Source organism: Schistocerca gregaria, chromosome X, assembly GCF_023897955.1.
Source record: "Schistocerca gregaria isolate iqSchGreg1 chromosome X, iqSchGreg1.2, whole genome shotgun sequence".
NCBI lineage: Eukaryota > Metazoa > Arthropoda > Insecta > Orthoptera > Acrididae > Schistocerca > Schistocerca gregaria.
The window spans coordinates 752,504,548-752,519,162 of NC_064931.1; the positions used below are offsets into that span (position 1 = coordinate 752,504,548).

The 14,615-nt window shown below is 41.6% G+C and overlaps 1 protein-coding gene across 1 annotated transcript in view; it reads right to left on the reverse strand.

Moving 5' to 3' along the window:
* LOC126298208 (nose resistant to fluoxetine protein 6-like) overlaps positions 1-14,615 on the reverse strand; it is a 205,204-nt gene that overhangs the window by 37,137 nt on the left and 153,452 nt on the right. The window contains exons 9-11 of the mRNA XM_049989512.1: positions 11,648-11,776; positions 9,159-9,324; positions 7,078-7,157 (exon numbers count right to left, since the gene is read on the reverse strand). Coding sequence (XP_049845469.1) covers positions 7,078-7,157; positions 9,159-9,324; positions 11,648-11,776 — 375 coding nt within the window. The remainder of the gene's footprint in view (positions 1-7,077; positions 7,158-9,158; positions 9,325-11,647; positions 11,777-14,615) is intronic.

Sequence of the window (14,615 nt, forward strand, 5' to 3'; positions counted from 1 at the left end):
GGTTCTGCTATATTGCCGTAGGTAAGAAAGTTCCATTTGTTAGCCACATAGCAAAATTCTCTCCTCTTGGCATGCTATGACATACGAAAATCGCATATTGATATATTGAATGGCTTAGGAGATAATGAGGTATCTTATGAATACTTCATCCTGCCGGTGTGGCGGAGAGGTTCTAGGCACTTCAGTCTGGAACCGCGCGACCGCTACGGTCGCAGGTTCGAATCCTGCCTCGGGGATGGATGTGTATGATGTCCTTAGGTTAGTTAGGTTTAAGTAGTTCTAAGTTATAGGGGACTGATGACCTCAACTGTTAAGTCCCATAGCGCTCAGAGCCATTTGAACCATTTTTGGAATATTTCATTCTCGGGCGCGGGCAATCGGAAGTGTACGCGCTACATAAATTCCATTTTCTCGAGATTGAAGACAAACAGAGACCTCCTCCCAAGTCTAAAGAAAAATTCAATATCTTACCCAAATTTCATTCACAGCAACATATCGTGTAATAAGCACCAAACTCAAAATCATAGTGACCAATATATTTCATTGCAAACTTTTTTGAATTTAGCACAGCGTCTTATTTCAATGAGAATATGAGGATGAGTAAGACCATTATCGAAATCTTGGGCACTTCACCATGAAGCGCAGCGCCAACCGGTGCGCCGAAAGCAGGCAAAGAACGTCTCATCCCGGGTTCGATTCCCGGCGGGGTCAGGGATTTTCTCTGCCTCGTGATGACTGGGTGTTGTGTGATGTCCTTAGGTTAGTTAGATTTAAGTAGTTCTAAGGTCTAGGGGACTGATGACCATAGATGTTAAGTCCCATAGTGCTCAGAGCCATACAGCCAAAATTTTTGAAAGAATTTTACTAAATCGAATAAGTGAAAAGATAGAAAAGGAGCTGAGTGAAGAACAGCATGGGTTTAGGAAAGGAAGAAGTACGATAGACCTGATATTTTATAGCCGTCAACTGATGGAAATAGTTGGGAATATAACAAAAGGGTCATAATGGTTTTTATAGACATAGAAAAGGCATATGACTCAGTTAAGACGGAAAGACTCTGGGAAGAAATGAAGAAAATAGATATAGAAGATGGTTACATTAATGTACTAAAGACAATGTACAGAAGACACAATTGTAGAATCAGAACACCACTGGGGAACTCTGAATGCTTCAAAATAAGACAAGGACTTAAGCAAGGAATGTTGTGATGGAGGGAATGAACAGGGCAGTTAAAGACATACTAAAAGAAAAAGACAAAAAGGTGATTTTGGTGATGATATGGTAATATGGGGTGATAAAGAGGTAGATGTACAGTTACAGCTTGATGCGTGGAAGGAAATAATGAAAAGGTATGGATTAAAAATAAATAAAGATAAGAGTGAAGTAATGGTATTTGGAAGAGAGAAAGGGATCAACGGAAATATTACCTTGAATGGAGAACCGCTCAAAGTGGTGGAAAGTTTCACTTATTTAGGGAGTTAAATATCTAGGGATGGAAGAATAAGTAACGAAATTAATAGGAGGTTACAGAAGGGAGACAATTTCTACCAAACAATAAAACACCTGATTTGGAATACGGAAGTTTCAGAAAAAGCAAAACTCCTTATGTATAAGAATTATTACTTCCCTATTGTCACCTATGGTGGAGAAACATGGACAATGACAGAAAGGGACTGGAGCAGACTGCAAACAGGGGAGGGAAATGAAATTTCTCAGAGCAGTTAAGGGAAAAACAAGAATGTAGAGATTAGAAAGGACCTAAAATAAGAAAGTATGAGAAAAGAAATTGAAGAAAAGAGATTAAGATGGTATGGGCATGTTAAAAGGATGCATGGGCAAAGACTCCCAAAAATGATGGAAGAACTAAAGATGGATGGGAAAAGACCTAGAGGGCGCCCAAGAACACGGTGGAAAATGGGAGTGGGAATATCTGTAGAAAGGAGAGGTGTGACCTGGCAGCAAGTGGAGAAAGAAAAGTTGTGGGAGGACCGAGATAAATGGAGAGGACTCGTCAGCACCCAGACCGGGCAGTAGCTGGAGCGGGATTCGGATATAGATAGATAGATGTGATTGATGATGTGATTAGTACCTTTCGGTTAAACAACGTAAGCATACACTCAACAAGAATCATTCAGATACAGAAATACCACTGCTGTGTTTCGACAAAATAAAGCGTAAATAATAAGTTTATCTGATAAATAGGTAGCAGGTTTGCCAGATTATTGTTGACACTAACACACTTGTTACTTTTCAAAAAATGATGATTGTGCGTCACGTGAGAATGTGAAGGTGAGATCAATAGAAATCCAGTTATCCTCCACTTGTCTTAGAATATTAAGGAAAGCGGTTACTAGTTCTTTGTAACCAGGAAGACAAGAAGACTTCTGGGTATTATACAGTTACACGTGATTCAGATGCCCCTACCGACGTCGTTTTATGTAATCCGCAGCATTACACCTGGCCTTCAAAACCTCGCACAAGTTTTTCATATTCTCTCGAAACCACCCACAAGGCTTTCATATGCCATTACTCGCTACGCGGATCTCTTAGTCACCGGCTTGTGTGGTCGAGCGGTTCTAGGCACTTCAGCCTGGACCTGCGCGACCGCTACGGTCGCAGGTTCGAATCCTGCATCGGGCATGGATGTGTGTGATGTCCTTAGGTTAGTTAGGTTTGAGTAGTTCTAAGTTCTAGGGCGCTGATGACCTCAGATGTTAAGTCCCATAGTGCTCAGAGACGTTTGAACCTCTTAGTCCTACAGAAAAAAATGAACGGGACTTTCTTATAGGAAATTTAATGTAAAATTTTGTACTGGGACACGTTTTCGCTAGAGGCCGTAGTTTTTGAGCTATTCAAGAAAAACGTGCAATAGTGACCTTCAAACGCACCCTCACACCCACACTGAGGCCCCACTGGTCAAGGTTTCTAGTATATTGTTCGTTGCACTTTCTCCTACCACTACAAAAATTTGCTGCTGCACGAATTACTTCTCACGTTCGACCTTCTTTGGTCTTCATCGACAATTCTTGTTACGCCATCGGCTTAGTTGCCCACTTAAAAATTATGACATTGACGTTTATGTAAATTTTACCTAAAAATTTTGTGAATTTTAACAGTATAAAATAAATAATTACGTCGTTGTTCTCGTCAAGCCTTCTGAATACGAAACTACCGTGCTTATAAGGGTTACGTTTGGATCGAATTGTCAATGTAATTAGTTTTAGCGTAACGTTTACAAAAGCTGTTTATCTTTCATTAACATTATGGGCACGCTTAAATTAATAATGTTAAGGAAACAGCCGACTATGCTGGTGACGTAATAGCCCAATTAATAGAGACCAAAAATGGTTGAATATCGGGAATAGTTCTCATAGTCCGAAATATTTGTGCAGTGGCAGGAGACAGTGCCACGTACAGCATATTATAAATCCTGACTGGCGAGGGATGAGTGTGGGGGCGGAGGTGCGTTTCAAGATAACTTTTGAACGTTTTTCTTGAATAACTCGAAAACAGCGACCCCAGCGAAAACGTGTCCTAGTACAACATTTAGCTACAATAAATTTCCTACAAAAAGATCCGGCCCATTTTTTCTGTGGAACTAACAGTCTGCGCGTAGCTAACGACAGAATATTAAAATCTCCCTCGTAATTGTTGAAGGCCAAGTAGAAGATTGGAGGTTACATAAAACGACAACGGTAAGAGCAGCTGAATCACCCTGCATATAGAGAATATACAGGGTGTTACAAAAAGGTACGGCCAAACTTTCAGGAAACATTCCTCACACACAAAGAAAGAAAATATATTATGTGGATATGAGTCCGGAAACGCTTACTTTCCATGTTAGAGATCATTTTATTACTCCTCCTCAAATCACATTAATCATGGAACGGAAACACACAGCAACAGAACGTATCAGCGTACATTCAAACACTTTGTTAGAGGAAATGTTCAAAATGTTCTCCGTTAGCGATGATACATGCATCCACCCTCCGTCGCATGGAATCCCTGATGCGCTGATGCAGCCCTGGAGAACGGCGTACTGTATCACAGCCGTCCACAATACGAGCACGAAGAGTCTCTACCATTTGGTACCGGGGTTGCGTAGACAAGAGCTTTCAATTGCCCCCATAAATGAAAGTCAAGAGGGTTGAGGTCAGGAGAGCGTGGAGGCCATGGAATTGGTCCGCCTCTACCAATTCATCGGTCACCGAACCTGTTGTTGAGAAGCGTACGAACACTTCGACTGAAATGTGTAGGAGCTCCATCGTGTATGAACCACATGTTGTGTCGTACTTGTAAAGGCACATGTTCTAGCAGCCCAGGTAGAGTACCCCAGTCGCGAGTCATAGGCTGGAATGTTCCGTGCTCCCTAAGACGCCGATCAATTGCTTCGAATGTCTTCCTGTCGGGACACCTTCGTTCTGGAAATCTGTCTCGATGCAAACGTACCGCGCTACGGCTATTGTCCCGTACTAATCTATACATCAAATGGACATCTGCCAACTCCGCATTTGTAAACATTGCACTGACTGCAAAACCATGTTCGTGATGAACACTAACCTGTTGATGCTAACTACTGATGTGCTTGATGGTAGTACTGTAGAGCAATGAGTCGCATGTCAACACAAGCACCGAAGTCAACATTACCACCTTTCAATTGATCCAACTGGCGGTGAATCCAGGAAGTAACGTACATACTGACGAAACTAAAATGAGCTCTAACATGGAAATTAAGCTTTTCCGGATACATGTCCACATAACATCTTTTCTTTATTTGTGTGTGAGGAATGTTTCCTGAAAGTTTGGCCGTACCTTTTTGTATCACCCTGTATGTATACAGGGTGAGTCACCCAACATTACATCTGGATATATTTCGTAAACCACATTAAATACTGACGAATCGATTCCACAGACCGAAAGTGAGGAGAGGGGCTAATGAAATTGGTTAATACAAACCACAAAAAAAATGCACGGAAGTAAGTTTTTAACACAAACCTACGTTTTTTTAGATGGCTACCCCGTTAGTTTTGTTAGCACATCTGAACATATAAACAAATACGTAATCAGTGTCGTTGGTTGCATTGTAAAATGTTAATTACATCCGGAGATATTGTAACCTAAAGTTGACGCTTGAGTACCACTCCTCCGCTGTTCGATCGTGTGTATCGGAGAGCACCGAATTACGTAGGGATCCAAAGGGAACGGTGACGGACCTTAGGTACAGAAGAGACTGGAACAGCACATTACGTCCACATGCTAACAGATTTTTATTGGTCTTTTTCACTGACGCACATGTACATTACCATGAGGGGTGAGGTACACGTACACACGTGGTTTCCGTTTTAATTACGGAGTGGAATAGAGTGTGTCCCGACATGTCAGGCCAATAGATGTTCAATGTGGTGGCCATCATTCGCTGCACACAATTGCAATCTCTGGCGTAATGAATGTCGTACACGCCGCCGTACATCTGGTGTAATGTCGCCGCAGGCTGTCACAATACGTTGTTTCATATCCTCTGGGGTCGTAGGCACATCACGGTACACATTCTCCTTTAACGTACCCCACAGAAAGAATCCCAGAGGTGTAAGATCAGGAGAACGGGCTGGACAATTTATGCGTCCTCCACGTCCTATGAAACGCCCGTCGAACATCCTGTCAAGGGTCAGCCTAGTGTTAATTGCGGAATGTGCACGTGCACCATCATGCTGATACCACATACGTCGACGTTTTTCCAGTGGGACATTTTCGAGCAACGTTGGCAGATCATTCTGTAGAAACGCGATGTATATTGCAGCTGTTTGGGCCCTGCAATGAAGTGAGGACCAATGAGGTGGTCGCCAATGATTCCGCACCATACATTTACAGTCCACGGTCGCTGTTGCTCTACTTGTCTGAGCCAGCGAGGATTGTCCACGGACCAGTAATGCATGTTCCGTAGATTCACTGCCCCGTGGTTTGTGAAACCCGCTTCATCGGTAAACAGGTAGAACTGCAACGCATTCTCTGTTAATGCCCATTGACAGAATTGCACTCGATGATTAAAGTCATTACCATGTAATTGCTGATGTAGCGACACATGAAACGGGTGAAAGCGGTGACGATGCAGTATGCGCATGACACTACTTTTACTCAGTCCACCGGCTCTCGCAATGTCCCGTGTACTCAATGTGTGGGTTCATGGCATCAGCAGCTAACACACCAACTGCACCCGCTTCTCCTGTGACGGGCCTGTTACGGACCCGTTTGCGTGCTACGACCATACTTGTTGCATACAGTTGGCGGTAGATGTTTTGCAAAGTGCGGCACGTTGGATGCTCTCTGTCCGGGTACCGTTTTGCATACACCCTGCAGGCTTCACCTGCATTTCGTCGACACTCGCCATAGATGAGTATCATCTCCGCCTTTTCAGAGTTCGAATACACCATGGTCACAGTTCCTACAACACTACACTATCACAGACGTCTGGTAACACGGTGTACTACAGTTGGTCTGCGTGCGGAGACGAATGCAGAATAACAATAGCAGCAAGCGCTACATGCGGACACTGCGACAGCTACGTCAAACCACAACAGTGCACTACAGCCACTCTCGTAAGCACGGTCGTCATCGTAAACATGTCCCTGCAGATGCTGCTCGCCGACCGCGGCCCGTGTTTGTTACAACACGCAAATTAACGTCGGAGGTTTCAAGCGTCAACTTTAGGTTACAATATCTCCGGATGTAATTAACATTTTACGATGCAACAAACGGCACTGATTACGTATTTGTTTATATGTTCAATGTGCTAACAAAACTAACTTGGTTCCATTTAAAAAAAACGTAGGTTTGTGTTAAAAAACATACTTCCGTGCATTTTTGTATGGTTTGTATTAAACAGTTACACTAGCCCCTCTCCTCACGTTCGGTCTGTGGAATCGGTTCGTCAGTATTTGATGTGGTTTACGAAATATATCCAGCGGTAACGTTAGGTGACTCACGCTCTATACATCTTTATTAAAGTACTTAACTAACATTGAGAAAAGGAAAACACGAAATGGCAAAAATTAATTCGTTAAAGCGCTAAAGGTGACTTACACTGAAGACACGAGCAGCAGGATCATTCCCAGGGCGTAGAACTGGGTGTCGTTCGCCAGGTACCAACTCCAGATCATGCACTGCACATAAACAATCATATAATGGTGTATATTTCTAAAGTACACAGAACATATTAAGACATTAGAATAAAACCTTCTACCGCCATACTTGAAAGAAGTAGTAAAACTTATTTATTTTTGCAATTTCTTACAGTTGACAATATTGTGCTTCAATTCACAGCTAGATGAGCCTAATATTCTATGCAGGCAGGACTACGACCCGCCCTCTAGTTTGACTTCCGCCAGTACCTCTCTCCTATCTTCCATACTACACAAAAGCTGGACTAGCACTACTGGAAGAAGTTGTGGATAAATGGCTTAGCCCCAGCCTAGGAGATCGTTTCCACAATGGACCTTTTACTCTACAGTTGCCTGTCCGGTTCTAGTACAACTTGACAATGGACGTAACTGTGTGTGAAAACTCCGAGGAGAACGAACGTTGCGAGATTACGTTCGTCATCGTCACGCAGGCCCAGCAGCTGGCTTTATAGTCTGGACTGCAATTGGTGCACAGCACAATCATCGCCAGTGCGCATTTCTACACCAAGAAGAATTGCAGATGATAAACGGGTATACATTGGGCAAATATATTATACTAGAACTGGCATATGATTACATTTTCACGCAATTTGGGTGCATAGACCCTGAGAAATCAGTACCCAGAACAACCACCTCTGGCCGTAATAACGGCCTAGATACGCCTGGACATTGAGTCAAACAGAGCTTGGATGGCGTGTACAAGTACAGCTGCCCACGTAGCTTCAACACGATACCACAGTTCATGAAGAGTAGTGACTGGCGTATCGTGACGAGCCAATTGCTCTGCCACCATTGACCAGACATTTTCAGTTGGTGAGAGATCTGGAGAATGTGTTGGCCAGGGCAGCAGTTGAACATTTTCTGTATCCAGAAAGGCCCGTACAGGACCTGCAACATGCGGTCGTGCATTATCCTGCTGAAATGTACGGTTTCGCAGGGATCGATTGAAGGGTAGAGCCACGGGTCGTAACACATCTGAAATGTAACGTCTACTGTTCAAAGTGCCGTCAATGCATACAAGAGGTGACCGAGACGTGTAACCAATGGCACCCCATACCATCACGCCGGGTGATACGCCAGTATGGCGATGACGGATACACGCTTCCAATGTGCGTTCACCGCGATGTCGCCAAACACGGACGCGACTGTCATGATCCTGTAAACAGAACCTGGATTCATCCGAAAAAATGACGTTTGGCCATTCGTGCACCCAGGTTCGTCGTTGAGTACACCATCGCAGGCCCTCCTGTCTGTGAAGCAGCGTCAAGGGTAACCGCAGCCATGGTCTCCGAGCTGATAGTCCATGCTGCTACAAACGTCGTCTAACTGTTCGTGCAGATGGTTGTCGTCTTGCAGACGTCCCCATCTGTTGACTCAGGGATCGAGACGTTGCTGCACGATCCGTTACAGCCATGCGGATAAGATGCCTGTCATCTCGACTGCTAGTGATACGAGGCCGTTGGGATCCAGCACGGCGTTCCGTATTACCCTCCTGGACCCACCGATTCCATATTCTGCAGACAGTCACTGGATCTCGACCAACGCGAGCAGCAATGTCGCGATACGATAAACCGCATTCGCGATAGGCTACAATCCGACCATTATCAAAGTCGGAAACGTGATGTTATGCATTTCTCCTCCTTACACGTGGCATCACAACAACGTTTCACCAGGCAACGCCGGCCAACTGCTGTTTGTGTATGATAAATCGGTTGGAAACTTTCCTCATGTCAGCCCGTTGTAGATGTCGCCACCAGCGCCAACTCTGTGTGAATGCACTGTGTCGGTTAAATTTCGCGTGTGTACTACGTCATTTTCGTGGTGTAGCAATTTTAATGGCCAGTAGTGTATGTCAAAGCTTTTTTCAATTTTACTTTTTACGTGCATAGCCCTTGGACAATATGTCAAATAATATATCTACAACAATCTGTGAAATCGCTTCAGTTATTTAAAATAGCCCTTTAACATGTGGATAATACTGACCATGTTATTGACGGGGAACAGCGTGTTGATGTAGAGCAGGTTCCGCCACCAGTACTTGGGACAGTTGAGGTGGTCCTGGGTCGGCGGGTCCATGACGGAGTTGTGTGCGAACCAGATAGTCACGAGGTAGGCCAGGCACAGCACCAAAAGGTATGGTGGTGTCAACCTGCAACAACACGTCCCCTCATTTATGGCACTCACTGCTCCCAAGCCATTTTCACAGAAGCTCCATCATAATTCGCCATTCGTCCTTGGAGATTTTCGTTTATTGGTCGTTAGTCCAGGGTCCAAGGGTACTTCTCCTTATAACGTTTCGTCTTCCAGTGTTGGACACACCACCAGAGGCTGCATCCACTCAGATTTTATCGGCTTTCTGAGTCGTTATAGCCTCTGATGATGTGTGCTGCACAGAGAGACGAAACGTTAGGCGGAGAAGTACGCACTGGACCAAAGCCTAATGCCCATATAACTAATATCTCCAAGGGGGTCAATACAGGATGTGAAGAAGTGCAATGTATAATTCTCATATCATTTTCCTTAACTTCCAGATTAAAAGTACTTGAACAATTTTTCCTTTTGATTTCGGTCCCTACTCTTAAAACAACTTACATAAAAAAAGCCTTCGGACAGAGTGTTAACATAGCACTATGATCAAATAAAATGACGAGTATAAAATATTCAGTGTCGAGAGCCCCCTTCCGTGAAGCACCAAGATTATAGCCTCTTTGCCAGTGAAAGTTGTTGCTGTACATTCTGGTCTCTATGGTCTCTTAGATGAAAAAGTTTCAGTGGATTAGTGAGTTGGACAAGATTTTTGTTTGATCAAACTTAATTTTATACAGGATGCCCCAGGGGGAATGACCAATATTCACAGAATTGACAGGAACGATTATTTTAAGCAAAAAACTTCATATGGACATATTCCCTCTCCCGAATGGTTTACGAGATAGAATGTATTTAATGTACATTGTTATTTATTTTCTGTATTTTCAGGTCTACGCATGTACACATATACAACAATTAGTAAACATAACAATATGCCTTTGACAAAGTATCAATTGAAAAATACGAATTTTCAATACATTATCGTAAACGTCACATCACAGCCACTGTACGACTCACAATAGGTATTCAAATATCCCACCATCAACTTCAGTGCATTTGTGCACTCTTGTGAGAAAATGTTGAGCTGCTTGTCCGGGTGTCTCAGCACGTTCGCTAATGAGAAACCAAGCAGTTCTTCGTATTCGACCTTCCGTTTGTACGACTCAGACTTCACTCACCCCATAAACAAAAATTTAATGGTGTAAGGTCTTGCGATCTTGGAGGCCAGTTAATTACACTACCACTACTAATTCAGTGTGGTTGAGTTGTTCCGTGGCATGTCGTAAAATGCAGACTGACTCCGCCATTTTGGAACAGCATTGAAGTTCGCGTGGCCAAAGGAACGTTTTCAAGGTGTTCAACAAACGAATTTTCCAAAAACTGCAAGTAATTATCTCCCGTTATTCGCTCTTCTAAAAAAAACGTCAAAGAGGCTGAGTGGGAAAGGCACAGGCACAGACATGCGCGCTACTAGGCCAAAAACAAATGGACATTAAATGCGTTCTTTCTTGGGTATGCGTTCATGTGAAGTTTTTTGCTTCAAATGAGCCTTCCTGTCATATCCCCGAAAATACACCATTCCTCGTGGACACAGCAACCGCTGATTATGCCATGTCATGTCAACGACCCTACATATTCTGCTAGGTATACTTTCATAGAAAGGAAGAAGCCATAGGTGGACCTCTTGTTGCTCTTAAACATGTCTTAGTTACCACTGTTTGGAGAGAGATAGTTTAATAACCCGATCGCCATGGCCGCTCTTTAAGAATACGTACTTCAGTGGTTTTATCTCAGTTTGCAAGCAAGTGATCCTTATCAGAAACAGCACTGTATTTCTTCAAATTTAAAACCGCTCTGTTCTGGTCTTGGTGGTGGAAGCTATGTACGCTGAGTTATAAGTCAGTTTGCGTCAGCTTGTAGTAAACAAAGTGGCCGAACCTGCCACCCGGTTTAGATTCTAACAAAACAGCTAAATATAATAGCTTTCCCTATCTGCATCTCGCCAACGAATTTCATGTTACAACATTGTTATTGTCCATAAACATAATATATTTTCCATATACGTTCACTTTTTCTGGAACTACAGAAGTAAAGTCGTAATTAGATCCTGGTATTAAGATTCCTGTGCAACAGTAAAAACTGCCATGATTGTGATTTAGTTTGGCTTTTGTAATCACGGCCGCGAATCATAAATCTGCTCTCAAACGTGCTTTCCTATAAGCTACCGCTACAATTATTATTATTCCAATGGACAACATTAAAACAAAAAGCACAGTGAACTATCATTTTTATAAAATACGTTAACCATATTGCAAAAAGTATGATTTTAGTCTGCAAGTTGTATATTATGAAAAACTCACATAGAAAACTGTGCGGTAACATACCTAAGGAATCGGTACGAGAATATACCGATGAAGCGGAGAAAAGACGATTTGAATCTGGTGCAGACTGGGACTTCTGACACCTCCTGTTTCTTGTCCATTTTGAAATACATGAACGCCAGCAGAAGACCACTGTTAACATAAAACAATATTTTTACCAAGTATATTCTCTTATAACATGTTCTAAGATGTTTTGTTAGATAAATATGTTTACAATGTGAGAATGTTAGTTATGCAAAGTGTAGAAATGTTAAAAGAAAATTTGCGGAATATGGTCTGTAAACGAATATGTATCCACTGATGATCATACGAAGATAATAAAAAGAGTTTAATATCTACAATATATCTTACTTAGTGTCCTTTATTAAGGGTCATGAAATCAACCAGTCCTTATAATTCCGGTTTAAAAATAAGGTTCTTGAAACCTGATCCGCCCAGAGCTGGTTTTTCATTCATTTATCGTCCTACTTCGAACTCTGTCGCACCTCTGATGATAAATATCAACACTCTTTGTATACTAACTAAAAAAAATTCTGTCGATTAATGGCGCAGAGTAATTTGTTGTAACATTATAAAATCTGTGTATCTGTTAGTTGCTAATGTAGTTGTAATGATTAATGTTATTCACGTAGTTTATAACTTGTATGGGCAATACCCTCGCAGGAAGGAGATTAGACTAGTGGAGGTGAAAGTTCTAGTAAAAAATCCTTGCAGTAGTTATAGGTTCCATCTGGCTCGTGAGAGACTTAATGTTATTCGAAGACACTGACTAAGCCAGTGGAATACACACTGATTTTAAAACAAAATGCTGCTTAAAATTTTCTGTAAATAATTTATTTGCAGTTCCTCTTTATCCACTTATCGACCGCATTTAAACTTGATATATAGCTAGAGAGATTTTGCTTTCCTAGCCCCCCAAAAACTCTTCATGGATTCACTATATTTTTTTCTTCATCCTTCTGACAATATCTTGACAGTCTTGTTTTTAAGGTTTTCCGTGAAGCTGTGCTTCCTTATTAGTGATCCAAAGGCTGAACGATTCATTATGACGTCTTCTGTGATGTGAATGTCTTGTAAATTTTCTCTGTTTTTTTGCAGCCAGGTCATTTTCACCATTGTATCAATAACGTCAGTCGTTTGGTGAATCCATTCTTGTCGAGGCTATAAATATATCCACAGAATTTGAAAATTGTGAAATTTGTCAGCGTGTAGCGGTCAGATGTTCTCCACTCCGTCCAAATTCCATTGCCTTGTGTGCGGATAAATATTTTCCGAACAATTTTCCTCTCCTGTTTTTTAACTTCAGCAACTGTAGAATGTCCACCAGTAACTATGGTCTCTGATGGATTTAGTGGTTCCAGCAAGAAAACATCTAATAATATCGTTATTTGGCCTTGCACGCTATTGGTCTGTTGGCATAGTTGTTTCTCGTAATTCTGAGTGTGTTCTGAAATTTGATGCCTCTATCTAATTTTTCGATACTGCCCAACACTAATGGCTGTACAACTTCTCCAAGGTATTTGAAGGAGGACACCTTTAAAATCTTTCCATATTCCAACTTTAGTTGAACCTCCGTGCTTTTTGCAGCCAGTTTTCCACGTAAAAGGTCTTCTCGTAGCTATCTGGAGGCCTACCTTTGTCTCTATCATGAGTAGCTTTTCTTTGGCATATTTAGTTGCTTCTTTAGTCCTATTATTACTATTTTTTAATTACGTGCGACTGGGTCCCACTGCATCGCATGAAGCTTTATTACTCGATTTTTCCTGTGTTTATCGCACTTTACTCTCCGACTGAACTTCTCATCCGTCGATTTTTTGTCTCTACAAGTTTCTGTGCAAACCTTATGAGAAATTTTCTGGATTCTTTCTAGATCTGTTTTGACCTGTTGTGCCCAGAGTATACTTTTCAGTCGTCTCATGTATGTTAAAATTTGATTAGTAGTCTTTTTTTGGGCGTCTGTTGGATAATTTTTCCTCTTGCTTTCCAGGGTTTTAGTGTGCATCCATCTTCTGTTTTATTTGGGCCGAGTATCTTTCTCATAATTTTTTGTTTCACTTTCAAAATGTTTCCCATATCACATTTTGTGTGAAGTACGAAAATTTCGCTGTTATACAGGGCTTCTGATTTGATAACTGTGTTTTAGTGCCTAATTTTTGTGACTGTGGAAATACTTTTTTGTTGTACATGTCACGAGGTCTTCCGCACACAGCTTAGCTCCTGTAAGTGAATTCCCTGGCTTGTGAATAAAACCGTCTACATTGGTTAATATATGTCCTTATTTATAATGTAGTTTCGGCCACTGCCATTATCAGATCTGTAATTAAGTTTATAGGGACATAAAGAGCGAGAGGCGTTTATTATACATTATCGAACGATAACAGATGAAAAATTAAAAGTTACAAAATTCTACAACGTTAACTGACCAAGCTTAGAAGTTATAAAATAAGGTTCGGTGTCGGTATCAATAAAAGCTATACCTAATCGCTGCGTCAGCTGTCAACTTGGCTCAAAAAATTGTTAGAAAGATGCAAGTTCTAACCGACATCTGGCAATAGTGTCGGGATATTCAGCTAGAACTTACATCTTTATAACACATTTTTGAGCTAATTTGATAGTGAATGCCACGACTGGGTATAGGTTTTATTGACACTAACACTGGAGCTTGTGTTACAAGTTTTAAGTTTTGGTGAGTGAACATTGTCAATTTTTTTAACTTTTTATTTTTTCATCTTTTGGAGCTAATAATGTATAACAAAGGCCTCTCGTTTTTTATGTTCTTGCAATCTTAATTACAGATCTTATCATTGCAGCAGCCGAAACGACGTCATAAATAAGACATTATTAAGCAATCTAGACGGTTTTATTCACAAAATATTCACAATTATCGCGAATTCATACAGGAAATTTATTTACTTTATTAATAATTTCTCTATGTTATTTATTTTTCCTTCAGTGTGTTCAGGGATCTCGC